Consider the following 17,669-nt stretch of genomic DNA (forward strand, 5'->3'; position numbering starts at 1 on the left):
CAGCTGCCTGTTTTTGGACCTACACACAGAATATAAGTTCTTTCTTTCAAGTGTTTGTATGCCAAAACATTTCAGAGGTGCTGTGTTGTTGGAACACCTACTGAAATCAGGGGAGCTTCCTACGGAGCGGGGCAGGTGCAGAGAGCTCCGTTCTGGAAGTCTGCAGGAAGTAGCAGCTGAAGGGGCTGGGTGTGCAGCACGTGCGTGTGCTCGTCCACAGGCTTATCGCTGGGGCTGGTAGCGCTGGCCGATGCGCTCTCACTCAGAGGGTGGTGAGGCACTGGAACAGGCTGCCCAGGGAGGTTCTGGATGCCCCATCCCTGGAGGCAGTCAAGGCCAGGCTAGATGCGGCTGTGGGCATCCTGCTCTAGTGGCTGGCAACCCTGCCTGGAGCAGGGGGGTTGGAACTAGGTGATCTTGAAGGGCCTTTTCAACCCAGGCCGTGCTATGATTCTGCTGCCTGCTAATTGAACGGAAACAGAACGTCTGAAGTGCTGCGTGGAACAGTGAAAATGAGGGTTTCTTCCATATGGATTTTTATAGTTCCAGTAAAAGCAAACAAGAGCTTGATGAGGGAGCACAAGGAAACAGTGGGAATTTCATTCTTTAAATGTGCTAGTAGCTAATCTCATAGCATGTAGTGGGGTTTTAGTAATTTTTAGTGATTTTTTTAAATTTATTTACTTTTTCCTTCTCTATGTGTGTGGTGGTTGTTGTTGGTGGCTTTTTTTTGTTTGCTTGTTTTTGGGGCAGCTCATGCTGCTGGATCGGGGACCTGTGCAGGGAGCTGCAGGCAGTCGTTGTGGCCTTGGTTGTGACAGGCACTGGTGAAAGTTTAGGGGAAAGCCCTGGGGTAGCGCTGCTGGCAGAATTCCTGCTGGCTGCCGTGGGGCCAGAATTCCCCCCACTGCATAGAATCACCCGTTTGGGCTGGAAGGGACCTTAACGAAGAAAAGGGCAGGGACACTTCTCACCAGATCAGGTGGCTTGACGCCCTGTCTGACCTGGCCTCAAACAGTTCCAGGGATGGGACATCTGTTCTGCCACAACAGACAGTTATTGTATGGTTTAAAGGATTTTACTGGAAAGTGTGAAGATGAGAGACTCTCTCTGTTAGACGGAGCATGTGGTACAGTATCTATCGGTGTCCACAGGTTCGTGAGAACTGCCTGAAGCACCTCAGTCCAACACAGAGAGGTTTTTTCAAATACATTTTTTTTCCTGAAGCATATCATTTGGCAAAATACTTCGGCTCAAGTGGAAATTTCAAACCTAAATAAGTTTCTATTTCATCTCTAACTGCAATTTTATTTAATTCTTGAAAGCTGACGTGAATGTTGTGATTGAATTAAAATATGTTGCTTTTCAAGTGTTTAGAATTACTATGCTTCTGTTTTTATTTCATTGGCATGAAGGTGTGTTTTTGTTCAAATCCAGCTTTCGGATATGGTTGTGAACATGAGGGGAACAGAGAATATTGAGCACAGACCAGGGAAAGGTACTATGTATTGTTTGAGTTCTCTAGTCCAGCACCTATTGATAGAATACTAATTGGAAAGGATGAATATTGGATTATGTCCTTAGTTTTTAATGAAAATTGGTATTTCTGTTTCTTTAATTCAGCTATTTTTTAGAAGAAATTTTTCCACATGTTTCACGTGTAACCCTTTTAACAAGTTCATTTGATTGGTCTACTAAAACCAGTGATGTGACAATCCAGGTTTCAAGACTTGAGGGTGGGCGTTGGTTTATTTATTTTTTATTTATAATCTTGCTAGCTATAGCTTCTGGGAAATCTTCACTTGGGTGATGGTGCCTTAACTCAGGTTAGAGCAAAAGATTATCAGAGAAACCTAGACTTGCCGATTCTTTCTTTCACAACCAAATAACCTGATTCTTCTCTTTTGTTACATAAACACCATTGTATGCTTTATGAATGCTCAGAATACTTGGAGATAAAATATTGTCTCATCTTGCACTTGATCTACTTTAAATCTATGAGCCTTGGTGCCTGACTTGCTGACTATTGAGCTAAACTTTTTTTGTTGGTGGTGTTTATTAATAGCTTTTGGGAACACAAAAGAGATGTAAACTGCATTGAAATGGTTTCTGAGCAATATACTTATAGGCAAGAGTGTTTCGTTAGCCATAACAGCTGCTTAGTAGTTGCTGTAATAAGCTGAAACCTCAAAGTGGGATGATACACGTGGAACTCAAGGTAGCTCCATGTCTGCTTGAACTTCTGCTGAGAGATTGTCCTTGTCCAGGTATATTATTCCAGCAAATTAGGAATCCATTTTAATCCATTTTCTGGGTATTGTATTCTTGCACATACCAAGTAGCATCTGATTTCGTGATTATCCCAACAAAGCTGGTGGGGGTTCCTGAGGATCTTTTTGTGGAAAAATCAGACCTGTGATTTTGCATTTCATTGATCGTGCTGATTACTTACTTGTTACAGTTTTAGATTGACTAGAAACAGTGGGGAGGAAGGCGATCTACTTTGCTTCTAGGAACATGTGTACATGTGTAGTCTGAGATGTCTGACAATATAATAAATCACAGAAGTTTTGCGGTGAGGGATAAGCTGATGCTGGGAAGGAGTTGGAATGCTTTCTGCTCTTGTAAAGAAGAAAACCATGCACCTCAAATGTAAGAGATGCCATGGCATGTAGGGAAGGGAAAGTCGCTTGATACTTTTTTTTTTTTTTTTTTTTGGATTTGCAAGACATTTAACAAACTTTTAGAAAACTGAGGCTGACATGAGACAAAGGGGAAAGTCTTCATATAACAAAATGTCAACCTATAGGAGAGGAAACAAAATGGGGAGTGGAGACAGTTGTCGTCAGTTCAGTCTCTGGAGTTCCTCAAAAGTACACAGGAAACTTTCAATAGATTTCAGGATATCATTGCAGGATGCAACAGGATTTTACTAATTCCCCGGTTTGAGGTTCTTGGGTGTTTTTAGCCCCACCAATAGAGATCAGTAACCAGGACAAACAAGCTACTCAGCGGATGACCAGGTGGGCTGACTGACTGGTCATTGGACTCCTGTCCTTTGGTGTATGGACAGATCGGCTCAAACAAAGATATTTAAACAGATGCCTATGGCACAGATAAGAGGTGGTATGGATATATGTGTGTATATACACTGGCCTTAGAAGAAAAAAAAAAAGGCATTTTTTTTTCTTACTGACAATCGAACACGAAAACATGACGACAGTTACTTTAGCAGAATAATTTGAAGTTTCTGTGACAGTCAAATGAGTCTTAGTTTTCTCTTTTAAATGTCACTCATGCTGATGTTGTTGCTAGATATTGTTAAGATTGAACATGCTCTGGATTTTCTAAGGTAACTCTCATTTGTGCTTGCAGTAGGCATAAAGACCTCTGAATACTGTATTTGCTTCCCTTCTAAGTGCAGCTTGATGTGAAGTACTGCTTATTCTAGCCATCCTGATGGTTGTTTTTTGTTTGTTTGTTTGTTTGTTTTTTAAAAAGCTCCGTATGTAGCCTCATTTCTTTTCCTGGGAGACAGATGTGTGCACTTGTACCAGGAAATACTTGTGTAAAAGTTGCTGTAGATTGAACTAGCACTGGATACAAAATGTAAGAAACTGTCACTTCCTCAACTGCAATGAATATATCACAAATACCCTCTGAAGTGCTTTTAATTGCTTCCATCTATTCTTTTTCTTTCCGCCGAGGTTAGATATTAGTGATAAACTTTGTTTTGGTACTGTGAACAAAGGGGCAGGAGCAGGGATGCAGTATCTGCAGACCTTCAATGTGGGCTAAAAGAAGCTCAGGCGTGGTTGTGACACTGTTTCTTCATCCCTTCCTTTTTGTGTAGAGCCAAGTGAGAGCTGTGGAAGTGTAAGGTAATGTTAAGAAAACACGTTTTTTGGAATGAAATTGGAGGGAATGTTCCTATCAGTATTGCTCAGAGCAAAGTCTGGCTCTGTGCTTACAACTGCAGGGGATGGAAAGTCATGTTTTTATCACCAGAAGTCAGAAAATACTAAGCTAGATTTGCTGATGCTGTTGGAAGACTGTTTTTGCCACATAACAGATTTTCTCTTTCTGGGGTTCTTTACGCCAGTTCTGGTTGTTCTTTATGCCAGCACACTGCCAAACTGCAGCTAGCAGCAGCTACTGTACAGCACCTCTGCACCTCTTGTAGTGCATGTGCTGCTGCTGCATAGAGACTGAAAATGCAAGAGAGCACTTGTCAAATCCAGGTCTGAGGAACGCTTTGATTTGTGTTGGGCTGCTTCCCTGTAATGGAGCAGTACCTGCCTCTTTCTTGGACTAATCCTCACCAAATACTGAGTGACTGGCAAACTCTTCTCATTGCTCGTTAGGGATGGTACAGTTGTTAAAAGATAAAAGGCAGAAAGGAGCAAAAGGAAGATGTTTCCCAACTCACAGTCAAATAGTCAAATCTGTTATAAAAGAAGAAAAAAACCCATGATTTGGACTGCGTGCTTTTTTTTTTTTTTTAACATGGAAGCACAGTTGAGAAATACAGTCTGAGATGTGTATGTTGTAACAAGTCATTGAGATAACAAAATGTTACCGTGATTTCTATTTAAATCATTATTAAATAATCACAGGGAACTATCTGCATGTTTGAGTAGAAATCAGAGCTGTTTAAAACTTGGTAGTATTCTTAACAGCTGTTTTTCATGGAACTAAAGCACTGGGACATAAGAAGTGACTGAGATGGTAGAAGACAGAAAAGGTTGTTAGTGGTCAGGTAACACTCAGTTCTATGCTCCAGATGGACTGCAGAGGAAAGAGATCACTAGGTTAGCACCAACTATTAGTCCCTAGTTGCTTCAGAATGTTTTTTAAAAATTTTCTTTGTGTAAAGAAACCCTTAAACCTAAGGGTGCATTCTGCATTAGCATACCGAAATAGTGAGAAGTACAGCAGAGAGGCACCTGTCCACTGCATGCAACTAATATTTGCCAGGTATTGATCTAGTGTCCAGCACTGTTATTCTTTAACTTTAGCCCAAGGTTCAAAGTTTTGCCTTTTGTTTAAAAACTGATTTCAAAGGGAGGTCATGTACTCTAGCTAATCCAGACGTGATAGATATCTGTGGAATAGAAATAGTTTACTGCAATCTGGAGGAAGGCTCGGAAGCCTGTACAGAACCCCCTATGGCACTGAGATATGTATGTTTCCACCCACGCTGCGGCACATAGTGAGCCTGAAAAAGTGACAAAGTGGGGCAAGTAATTAGTGCAAATTTGCAGAACAAGCAGAAGCCCCAGGTTTTTCCCACTGTTTATGCACACGCACAGCAAAAGTGAAATTGTGGTTATAACTTCTGCAGTTGTATCTGTACTAGCTTCGTCTGGTAGGACTAGATAGTACAATATTGCTGGAAACCAGAGTACAACTGTTATGGTCGTATCTGGGCTATGTGCAATGTTACTGTGTCTTTGCTGACACTGGGTTGCTTGCACTAGCTTGAGGCAGTGGTGATTGCCCACATGCCTGTATAAATGGGCATTACAGCTGAATTTCTCGTAACTCTGAGTGCATTCAGCACTCCACGAGGTCAAGCTCACTGTATTCAGGTTCAAAGGAGATTTTCAAATTTATCAGGTTCAAGCTGGACAAAAATTAAATTTAAAATTGCATGGTTAACCTGATTGTTCTCTGTTAGTATACATCCTTGCCCATTTGATAGTCACAGTCTTGTTTTGGGGACCTAACTCAGAAACCAGTTTTGGTTTCCACAAAGCCAGTGGCACTGCAGATGCTCCTCTGCACGCTGGTCAAGGGCAACTGGGTTGCAGAGCAGCCATCGAGAGGAGCCTTCTCCTGCACTGTGCTTAGGAAAATGAGGTACCTTTGTCACTTACAGCCACTGTGCGTTACCCAGTAACTTCTTTGCAAGGTCCTCAGCTTACTGTTTGGTTGTAAAGTAGTCTATCAAGGCACAACATTGAATGTCCTGCAGATCAAACACAGGTCTGTCTCCTGTTCAGGTCTTGTAACTCATGGAGCAAGAATACTGTGTACCCCAATGGATCTGGACTTGGCTAGTGGAAAATCCAGTTGCTAGAAAGGTGGCTGTCATCTTCCTCTTTGCTTTCATAGTGAAACTTGCTGGAAATCGTAGATGTTTGAACCAGCTTCCAAATTATTTAGCAAAGCATTGTGCAAGTGATCAGAATACGTAGAAATTTGAAAATATATTGAATAACTAGAGGCACAGAATTTTTATGTGGTCGCATTGTTATACACTACTGCTAGAGAATTGTCAAAGAGGAAAATGCTCTGAAACTTAATGTAAAAAGCATTGATAGTGTATTTGTAGTGTTAAGGTACAATGTACAGAGTAGAAGTGAGTAGATACAGAGCAGTATATTTTTGGTGATTATATCTTAATTTTATATTCCACTGCACTTCAAACTAAAGTCTAATCAGTTAAGCTAGTGAAACCCAGAGCAAATAGCAGAAAGTAAGTTGGGTGAAAATAGCAGGTGCATTTAAGCAAGAATAAGTTTAATTTGGTCAAGGCTCTGTAATCAAAGGGGTAAATAGCAAAGAGTAATTGTCAAGAGATTATTTATCATTGTGATCCTTGTATCAGAGAGGTTTGATACAGGAGCATTTCCTGTTGGGTTACCATAGTGAACCCTGGGTTTCTTTCTCATGATACTATTATGTATGAATATAAATGATAGTGGGTTTATGTAGAATCAATCGTGGAACGAAAGAAAAGCATCAAATTCAGCTCAATTTAAAACACTCGAGATTGCTGAAACAGTAAAGAGGCTAGCTTTGAGAAGAGAGCACAGGACAGATTTTTTAAAAGAAATTTCTGCCTTTTGTGACTGCCAGAATGTTTTGAATGCCCAAATACTCATTAAATACAACTCTTAACTGCAAGTCTTAGACAGCAACTGTAACTTCCACGTTGAGAATTGCTCCGTTATGTTATCCCTACCTAATTAATGTTTCCATAGCCATAATGTATTTCTGGGCCTTAACACAGGGTCTGTCCCTTCAGCCATTCTGCAGAGCAGATGAAGTGGCCAAGCACAGTAAGATGGAGTTAATGCCATTGTGGCAGTGGGTGCCTGGTGCTGTCATCCGGCACTCGCATGTCCTCTTTTTCCTCTAGCTTCCCCGGAAGCTGAGGTGTGCTGTTTAACTCCACACGTACGGTTGTTTCTATCAGACAGCCTACGTTTGCACCAGTAGGCAGCTCTAAACGTTACCAGAAGTTCTGTGCCAGCCTGCAGAGGTGATGGACTTTGCTCAGATTGTCACCACTGACGTAAATATGACCATGCTTTTTGTCGCTTGTCTTCCCTCGGCTGGATCCAGAACTAGGGCTGGCTTCCACTCGAGGGAACCACCTCCAGAGGCTGTTTGCATCCATGTTTTCTTGCCATGGCCTCATAGCAATCAGTCCCTTACTTGAGGAGTGTTCAGTGAGGCAGAGGTAGGGGAATGTGCTGACATCCAAATACATATCTAGTTATTTATATGCCAGGTTTCCAACAACCACAAAAAAAGAACCATTTCTGCTGTGGTAGGTCCTTGAGCTGTATGTTACTCGTGTTTTGAAAGTAAATTTGCTGGAAGCACTGCTGTTTGTCCTGCATTTCTATTGTTTGGGCAGGCTGTTAACCAAGTCTAACTTGATCTGGTATGATTGTTTTTATTATGACAGAAAGTGTTGTTGGTTTGTATTTGTTAAAGGAATTAAGTTTGCTAGTTTAGGAATTTGCTGTTAGGATAGGAAGTGTCAGGGTAGCAAAGAACCAGGTGTCAGGGTGAGCATGTCCTCATGAGCATGTCCCCGCTGCTGATACAGCGACTGCAGCGTCTCCTAGGGGTGGCTGTGGCGCATTGGTCGTACGTGGGCACGGATTTCAGGTGCTAATGCAGTAACATGCTGTTGTGGTTTGCTTGTTTTCAAAGAATAGCAAAACCTTGCTAGAAGTAGGGAAATGCCATAGACTAAGGATTTGCACAGACATCGTCAGCCACTGAGAAAGCTCCACCACAGAATGGTCTGGGGGGAACAGCTGGGGTCTCAAAAGAGCAGGGCAGAGGGGGAGAATCCCCTCCCTTGTCCTGCTGGCCGTGCTGCTTCGGATGCAGCCCGGGATATGGTTGGCTTTCTGGGCTGCAAGCACACGTTGCTGGCTCATGCTGAGTTTTTCATCAACCAACACCCCCAGGTCCTTCTCATCGGAAGGCTTCCACAGATGAATTTTCATTTCCAATTAGAAACAAATGGAGTCTTGTTGTCTTGTTTTTTTTAAACCTCCTGGATGTAACTGTGCTGAAACATTAACACAAGTAGGTATCACTGGAAAAGACGTGTATGTTGTGGTGGTCTTTGTTGGGTTATTTTTAAATCTTTGTTGTAAAGAGCCCTGGTTAGTCCTGTGTTTCAGCATCACATGTAGGTCTTCACTTTCCAGTGCTAAGGTGTGTGCTCCTGCTACAGCTGAGTTGGGAGGATGCGCTGTTAGTCGATGGCATGCACTTTGAAACATGCCACCTGGCTGCTCCAGCCCAGGAAGAAGTGGAGGCTGGAACAAAGGGGAGGAGATGGGGAAATCTTTGAGAAACCTCTGCCCAAGGGAGGAGAAGACAGACGGGCACAAGCAGTGTTTATACAAAATGAATTAGTTGCTGCTCTAGGGTCAGGAACATGTTGTGCACAGTCCAAGTTATGAAACCAGAGAATTAGTGTAAAGCAATTTGCGCTCTCAGCATGAAGGAGTCAGTAATCAACGCCGTCAGCCTGTAAGCAGAAGCTTGTCTGTTTTGGCTTTCTGAACTGCATTGTTGGCACAGCTCAGAGATTACTGCATTAATTATTAAAGCAGACTAAGTCATGCTACGATTGTGAGTTGAGATGGTGTATCCAATACCACACATGTGCACATGCAAGGAATAGCTCAGCTGCAAAACTTAATAGGCTGAATCATCCAGGGGTTTGGTGTCTTTTCAGTAGTCATATGGCGACATTGGTGAGCTCTGAGTAACTTGATTCGTTACAGGCATTGCCATCTGTTGGCAAGATGACCACGATTTCTGATGACGTGGTGTTTCTGGGTCATATTGAGATTTACTTGTTTGCCTAGTCACCTTGCTTGCTCTCGTTCCTCTCCCAGTTCCCAGACACTTGCTGAAGCCGATGGGGTGGTTGTAGCAGTGGTGGTTTGTTGTTTAGCAAATGGCATCCAAGGGTAGCTGCACAAAAATGCTCATGACCCTTGAGGTGTATTAGGCACATCACATCTGTATCTCTTGTAGGCTGTTCTTAATGCATAGAGAATCCGTGAGTGTTAATTTACGTTCTGGTTTTGTGTTTAAGACTAATAGGCACCTTAGTGCAGCCACATCTCTCTTGAGTGCTGATAGTAGGAAGACAAGCAAGCTGAGGAGGAAAATTCTGTATACCTAAGGCGAACTGTTAAGTCAAACCATGCCTTGGTTACAAACAAGACGGTCACCCTGAGTAGCAAAAAAGGCAACGTGGGTTCCATCGCTGTTGGCGAGGGCACTGAAATGTGAAGACTTGCATTGTAAAACTCAGCTTCTGTCAGTCTATGAGGTTGTTCGTCTGTACTGTGTTTTCTGTAATACAGATATTATAGTGGGGTGCAGAAAGTTCTGTTGTAAGCATATGAATATGCAGCAGAAATAGTAGCATCTGTGTTTTTATTTTGTATGTGGCTTAAACAGGAAAAGCTTGCAGGCATGCTGCTTGCCTGGTCTCTGCAGAGTTAGATAATTTGAGAACAGCCTTCTTGGTTGTGGTGTTTCGATGGAGGGTTTCTGTTCCTGTAACATAAATGGTGACGCAACAGAGGGGATACCAATAAAAAGTTGGGAAAGATGCCAGTTTTGTATTTAGTCTTTAAAGAACACTACATAATCACTGGCTTGTACTAGTTGTTCAAATCCTTATAGATAGAGAAATTCCCTTGGATGGTGCCTTCTGAAGGTGTTTGTGTGCCAGTGACTGACCAGTAGCCACTGTAAACATTTTTCAGTTTCACCTTACACACCTGAAAACCCTATACGCATCCGTTTTGTGGAAACATTGAGGATCACAGAAAAATTTGGGAACCGCTTTTACAGAAGCTGAAATAAATGGATGGTGCTTTTAACCATTTAGGAATTAAATCAGGTACAGATGTGACTACAGATAGGCTCCCTGAACCATCTCCCAGGGTGAGAATGTCTTCCAGCAGGCAATTTTTTTTAAATAAAACAAAGCTTCCATTAGACAAAAATATATTTGAAGTATAAAATGTTGTAACTTCCATAGTTCTTTATTAAATATTTAATTAAGTTGCATCATTTCATTACAACAACTTCATTTTGTCACATTGAGCTTCTGCTGTCAGGAAAAACAAACTACAATTTCATTCATTTCTTTTCAGAAAATAAATGGAAAAAATGTTTTTCTTTTTTTTTTTTTTTTGTCCTTAAACAAAACCTTTCTCCACAGTGTATCAAATCCAACCACAGTTTAAAGCTGTATTAATTGTGAAAATTAGCATTATTTATAAGTAGCATTTTAAAATCAATTTTAAGTAGTCTGGTGTTATTTTGAATAGCCTTCTAGTGTGAGGCAATTCTTACAAAAATATTAAACAGTGTGAATTTAATCTGGAATGTTTGATGCTTTCTGCATGTTTGGAGATATAAATTATCTCAGTTTTAAGTCTGAATTTTAGGTTCACAGACGTGGAACATAGCAACATCATTTTCTGGAGTTTTGCATTTGGGTTTTGAGAATCATAACCCGTTCACTTCTATGTGGTTGCGCTACTGCTGTAGCAGAGAGGGTGCTCACGAGCTGCTTTCAATTCAACAGAACAGATTAAAGTACAAAAACGCAACGCATATGTACTGTTGTATGTGGGTACATACTGTGCATATTTTTACATACATATATACAAAATTGTTAAGAAAAAAAGAGCAAAGTATGTGAAAATTGTATGGAAAAGGGGGGAACCAAGAACATGTAAGTGGCAGCTCATGTGGACGAACAGAACGTGAGAGGTGTGTACATAAACAGACGTATGACTAACTACGGCTTGCATTGATGACAGTGTTATGTATCTAAGGAGGTTCTATGTGCAGTAGGACAGACCTGCTAGGTATGTAACATTAATATGGTTAGATTCCAGTTCTGTAAGTTTCCTGTGCATTGTAACTATGCATTACTTCTTAGTGCAACATCGTAAGAGATGCCTGAAGACTGCAGGCTTTTCTTTGTTGCTGTAGTTTTAGATACAAAAGGAAAAGCTTTTTTATACAAAAGAAGGAAATTAATGTTCATTTAAGAAAGATGTCCAATGTGGTAGTCTACCTCTTTTCTACTACACATATAATGATTAGCCCTTGCCCTCAGATAGGTATGATGACTTCTTTTAACTCTGACAAATGCAGTCCAACTATCCAGCTTTCCCTCGCTAGCTTTCCCAATTCCTGGTCCACTGGTGGCACGTGCAGTGCTCCAGCCAAGCACCTAGAGGGGCTGGGCACACGCAGTGAGTGCTGCCCTTCTGGGGCTGCGGTGCAGGGCTAGTGCTTGTGGCAGCGTTTATCTGAACGTGCTTGAGGCTAGTGTGCTCCTTGCACTCAGAAACCAGCGAGGGGTCTGAGTGAGAGAGATGGAAATGAGATGATAAAAGCTCCCACTCCAAGTTTCATCTATCTTAGGACTGAAAAACAGAAAGCAACTTCCAGCACTGAGGCCTGGAAGCTGGAGTTACTGTGATAGTACAGTGTATGTTAAGTACAGCCTTACAAGGCTCAAAACTATAAGCCTTGATGAGAAGAGGAGGTGACAGCTACAGACCCTATACTCTAAATAGTGACCAAATTGGCTTTGGGCTAAACTGAATACTGTGTTAAGAAAGGCACAAAACTATGGTAGTTGCTTTGTGTTTTACTTCAAATTGTAACCAACTGACATTTCGCTACCTTTTTTCCTAGAAAGATTCCTTCAAATGCTACTTCAGGAGCTCCAGAAGGATTGCTAGGTGGCTAGAGTGTCAGAAGATAAAGCTCAAATCCTGCTCAGGACCTCAGAAAGAGTGGTAAGTCCTTATATTAAAGGGTTGGGGGCAATTTCTTCTGCAGCTGCTGCCTTGTACAGCTCATGCCAGTTACTTAGCCTCATGTAGTCTGTTGCAAAACTAGAGATAATTTCCTGGGTTTTGTCCTGGTATAGAAGATCTTAGCTTTTTGACTGATGTGAAGGGCATATCTGCCCTTTGGGTTAGCTATCAAGATAGCCATTGATAACAAAATCTGAGTTGTGTGGCTATAGTACGTTTCAGTAGGGGTTACATCTCTTAACTTCCCTGATACATGAAAACCAGACGAAGTCAAGAGTGGCATTCTTATAACCTGTCAATAACAGCAGTTGCTGTAGCTAACAGGGAGGCTTCTGCTGTCCAACACAAAAGCTTTATGCAGCAAGGGACTGGGCTGAGCAATTCCCTTCAGATTTTCTAACAAGTAGTTATGCTCAATAGTGAATGCCAAATCTGGATTACTCCTGCATCCCAACAAGAAAAGGACAAAGTTACTGTAGTGACAGAAGCTGCATTATATAAAGCTGCTTCTGTACAGGCAAAATGTGGTGGTGTGTGGTAATAGCACAGCTAACTTGGACACCCAAAAGTAATGAGCTGGCTTACTGTTAAGTTCACCTGGACTAGGTAACTCTATTGTTTGGAAGGACTTTTAAGTATTAGAAAACCTCTCGTAGAAGATGACCTCCAACCATACAAAATCCTCCAGGTAAACACAGAAAGAAAAATGATTTTGGAGTGTGACATTTCCCTTAAGGGCATCTGTGTTATAACTAGTAGTGCTTAGCATATAGAAGATCACTTTACCCCATTCTCTCAATCTTCCCCACAGTAAATGATCAGTATAGTGTTTCTCTGTCTATTCAGATGCAGTACGTTTCTGTCTCATTCAAGGTTTTCTGCTCATTAAAATGTAACAATTCAGAAAGGAATGTCAGAAAACATTTAATACAAAATTAATCTTGTGTTCAATAATAATAAAAAATCACGCATCTATTAGCTTTTCAAAATTTTTGCTAGTATGTACAGATTTGCTGAATGTTAATTACTGTTGTCTTCTTTCCAGTAGCCTTTTTAGCCAAAGCGTTAACATGCTGAAGTTTCTGGACCGTGGCTACTTATTGTCAGCGCTGGACTGTACTTGCCAGTGGGAGCTGTGAAGCAGGTAAGGCCACCACTGTTGGCAACAAGGTGAAGATTTGTTTTTTACATTGTGGTATCATCTTGTCTCATAAAGCATTAGATGGGCTCTTGGGGAAAAATCCTATGCATAGTAAGTACGTGGACTAAACTTAGAAAACTGAAGATCATCAAATTGATGAAGCCATCCCTTCAAACCTACTGTAGTAATACTGTAACCATTTAACTACAGTGGATAAAATACAAATCTTTCACTTTTAATCCATCACACAAGAGATGCAACTCAGACATTATAGTTTAAGCATGCAACATGTCATAGGTAACAAAACTGATTAGATAGATAGTGTATATTAAATAAATCTTTGTGATTAAGTAAAAAATAAATCACAAAAACAATTGCTGAGGAACATGTCTGCAGGCTCAGCTCTATATCTGTTTTTTTTCTTTTATACATCAGCAGCAGCCAGATTCACAATTGATAGATATTGCACCAGAAAGACATGTGCAGTGAGAAGGAATATAATCACATTAATGTTTATGATAAAAAACAGATATGACTTCCATGTGTTACATAAAGTGCCTTTAGAGTTGGTGCAGTTAGAAACAAACAAAAAAAATTGTTATTTAGATATCATTAGCAAATGCTTACAAACAGGAGACAAAACAGATCTGTTTTCTGTAGTGCCAAATCACATAGTGCCAGGTTTCTTTCAAAATGCCTCCATTGCAAACAGTAAAGAGGAAAAAATAATAAAAGAATCACTATACAAAGATAATGACAGGGTTAAGCATATTTTCCTAAAATGATTAATGCCAACCCTACCCCAAAATGTTTTATAGTACATGTAAATATTATCAAGGAATAATGAGGCAATTTTTTCATTGAACATGAGATTTGGCATGCTATGTTATGATTCTCTCTTGACTCATAACTATTCTATTATTTATACAAAAATGCAACATTGAATCCATACATTTTCTGGATACGGAAAAATATTTATATGCTCAATGAAAAGAGTTACTCTTGATGTAGCCAATATAGAGAAAATTCCCAACATAGCTTTCTCCTATTTTCTTAATGGTTTGGGAACACAAGGCTCAACATGTGCACATGTGCTTTGAAAAAAGGACACTGGCATCAAGTCTTGTATGAAATTAAGAAAAATGCTCATTTTTTTCCAAGTACATGATATTTAATTGTAATGAAATATAATCTGAAAATGTCTAAATGAATTAAAAAGTAAACATGAGTTGTAATACTATACCTGTAAAATGATTAATTCCATTCATTGTCATTAGAAATTATGTAAAATATTTATTAAGGGCTTTGCCTACAGAGGCACAACATAAATAGAGTAAGTCCTGCTGAAATGTAATCAGAGTACAAGTTAACCAGTTGGTAATCTGCTGTGGAAACATCAAAAAGCCATCCACAGGTTATAGTTCAAAATTCTGGATTTAGGCAACTGCACTGTCGAAGGGTTTGCTCCATGAACCAACGTTGTGCAACTGTTCTGCCATAGTCACTCAAGAGTCCGTTAGGCAAATGCAAAAGTGCAGCAGAACTTGCTTGAATGGGGGGAAAAAAGTATTTGTTTTAATCCACTCCTTCAAATCCTTGAGCGTTTTCAACTGCCATAAGTAGCTTCTCTCGCAAATCTTCAAAAGATTCATAAAGAGGTAAGTCAAGGCGATTAAAGCTGAAATTCAGAAGGAAAAAAAAAGTCCATTGAAAAACATATGAGATTTTGAAGAAATAGAAAAGGCCACATAACTTGGGGGCCTTAATAATGGACCATATGTTTTTGACCAAACACACACAATCTCTGCAGTATCCTCTGCAAATATAACTGATGCTTGGTGTTCCCTGATTATAGCATCTGAAGACAATTGTGCCTGTACTGTGATGAGTTTTCAGAAATAACTACATTTTTTCTTTCCAGAACTGAAAATGGGAAGTTGTTAATGCCCTCCCTACCTTCCCCCATAAAAAAAAAAAAAGATTAAAAAATAATTGTTAGATTGAAAATATTTCAGCTTTTGTCAACCTGTCAAAAGTCTGTTTTCCTAGGAATTAGCAAAGATGTTCTGAAAAATAATATTAAAAACTCCAAAGAAGCTCTTTAAAAAGTCATGTACAATTTAACAGGTAACTGAGATGAGAGTTGATTTTTTGGAATGCATTTTTTCTTATTTTTTTAATATAATTATTAAATAAATATAAATATAAATATTTTATTAATTATATATATATAATATTTTCTTAATATTTTTTATTCTATAACTCTCTCTTTACTGAAAGAGTGCCATGTTCTAAACACTAGCTTTTCTAAATTTACCTTAGAAAGCCTATGGGGAAAAGCTAGCTCTTCTAACATGCATTTTAGTGCAAAAACAGTTATCAGAAGAAATGTCCAGAGTTGCAAGGGTTACTTAGAGTAAATTAAAATACCATTTAAAAATTATTATCAAAAAGGCTAAGCTGTAATGAGTTTCTTGTGGATTCCTTTACCTACATTTATTGCAGAACACCTACAACTACTTTATTAACAGAGGCTTTTATCTTTCATGTGTGCATGTGAAGGCTAAACCAAGCCTTCTTCAGAGACTCTCAGAAGCAATGGCAAGCTACTGAAGTTGAACCTTGCTACTTCCTGGAACACATTCTGCAACTGTGTCAGCAGGTAAGTACTAACTTTTCTTTGCCTTTTAATAAATACATGCACACACACACGGTATTGTCCCAAGCTAAAATGTATTTGAAATAGGCACAGACATCACTCTCTCCCCTTTCCTGGCCCTATAACAATACAGAAAAGCAATAATTTTATGCTTTTATGACTTACCATGTGTGAGCTCTGGGCAGTTTATCAGGAGTTCCCCATTGCTCTATTGTAAACAGCTGAGGACCATTTGAACCTGGATGAAAATGAAAAATAGGAAATTTAAATTACTGGACATTACAGAAACTACCTAAATGCTATTTTTAAAATTATATGTTTGCACAAATTAAGTTTTCCTTAAGGCTAAGTTTTCAACTGGTATAGAATACCTGGTACAAATTCCCTCAATCAAAATTACATTAAAGTAAATAGGAGTGCAGATACTTATTTGCAAATAAATAGTTAGCTTAAGTTTACCTAGCTACCTTTGCATAGAGTATGTACAATGCCAATGAAATAAGCTCAAATATTAACACAGGAAAAAAAATAGCATTCTTGGATAAACTTGCAGTCTCCTCTTCTTCATGTGCTGTGAATATTATTGTTGTTGATAGCTGAACTCTTCTTTGGGGAGTTGATTCATTCCTGTGCAAGGAGAATGTCTACACAACACCCATGGTGCACAAAAACTTTTACTTCCCAAATACTCCAGGGCTGGTGGAATCTAGAAGAAATCTTATGTGGGAGTAAAGGTTGACTATACCTATATTCATTAATGCCCAGGCTTTCCTGTGGAAGTTCAGAAGCGGTCTGTATGGTCATTCTAAAGGTGAGCATATGGGTGGGCAGCTGAAAGGAAGCTTACCATAAAGTTCAGCAAATCCATTCATAGGCACGCGTGACGTCCCAGTAACAAACTGTAGTAATCGAATCCGTTTTTCAGCATCCATCAGTAAAACAGCCTATTGAGAAAGAAAGAGTCACTTTCACAGTTGTACATGTTGCTGTTAAGCAAAAACCAACCCAAACCTGAGTACATTATCTATTTGTATTAGACTGTAATAAACAGGCATGTAACTTTGAAGGGGAGCATAGAGGTAGCCGGCCATTTCTCTGGTTAAACCAGAGGCATCCTTTTCCAACTGTCCTCAGGCCACAACAAAGAGACAATACCCTGGCACCAGCTGGAAGCTACAACTGCTGTTCACCTTTGAGGTGACTTGCTTTTTCATCCAATCTATGACCTGTGCCTGCCTGGTGGCATGTGATAATTTATAAATATACCTAGCAGGGAGAATAGAGAAACAGAGATGGCAGAAAAACCTTAAACATCAGGCAGAGGAATGCAGTTTCAAAGAAGAATCAGTGTTGCACTACGACAGGATCTCTTAGGACCATAACACTGTTTGGGTTAGTGAAACATCACTATATCATAATGATTGTTGGTACAATTACATAGTCTTCATGTTTACCATGCATCATCATGACGATGATTTTAAAAAAGCAGAAACAAACAAACTGCAACACAGTAAGGTAGCTTTGACTTTTAGGAATAGCCACAGAAGTGAAATGTGATGAGAGTATTACCTTCCAGAACCACTGGATAACAGGATGATTTGGGCAGTAACCGTTTTTGTAGATTGTGTGTTGCCTCCAGTCATTAACATCAACATCGCCAAGGCCACACATCAGTAACTGTATACAGAAGTAATCATTAGGGTGTTAACTGAAGATGGTATTAGTATTATCCTGTGCACTT

The 17,669-nt window shown here is 39.8% G+C and overlaps 2 protein-coding genes across 17 annotated transcripts in view; one reads left to right on the forward strand and one right to left on the reverse strand.

Moving 5' to 3' along the window:
* Positions 1 to 17,669, forward strand: part of ALPK2 (alpha kinase 2) — a 79,903-nt gene that overhangs the window by 57,571 nt on the left and 4,663 nt on the right. For 4 of the 11 annotated variants that reach the window (XR_014619256.1, XR_014619257.1, XR_014619259.1 and 1 more), the window contains 3 exons: positions 12,004 to 12,107; positions 13,174 to 13,272; positions 15,832 to 15,931. Coding sequence is in view for 4 of the 11 variants with exons in the window: in XM_084304388.1 (XP_084160514.1) it covers positions 12,004 to 12,107; positions 13,174 to 13,267 (198 nt within the window). In the remaining 7 variants the exon portion in view is untranslated. Of the gene's footprint in view, positions 1 to 12,003; positions 12,108 to 13,173; positions 13,273 to 15,831; positions 16,074 to 16,693; positions 16,740 to 17,669 lie in introns of those variants that run through there. The other 7 variants (XR_014619258.1, XR_014619261.1, XM_084304388.1 and 4 more) reach the window with 7 other exon arrangements.
* The window catches only part of NEDD4L (NEDD4 like E3 ubiquitin protein ligase), a 140,994-nt gene continuing 138,133 nt past the window's right edge, over positions 14,809 to 17,669 (reverse strand). For all 6 annotated transcript variants that reach the window (XM_084304394.1, XM_084304393.1, XM_084304396.1 and 3 more), the window contains 4 exons: positions 17,498 to 17,605; positions 16,776 to 16,872; positions 16,094 to 16,166; positions 14,809 to 14,947 (listed from right to left, as the gene is read on the reverse strand). In XM_084304394.1, coding sequence (XP_084160520.1) covers positions 14,845 to 14,947; positions 16,094 to 16,166; positions 16,776 to 16,872; positions 17,498 to 17,605 — 381 coding nt within the window. In that variant the 3' untranslated portion in view covers positions 14,809 to 14,844. The remainder of the gene's footprint in view (positions 14,948 to 16,093; positions 16,167 to 16,775; positions 16,873 to 17,497; positions 17,606 to 17,669) is intronic.

Source organism: Netta rufina, assembly GCF_964035555.1.
Source record: "Netta rufina genome assembly, chromosome: W".
NCBI lineage: Eukaryota > Metazoa > Chordata > Aves > Anseriformes > Anatidae > Netta > Netta rufina.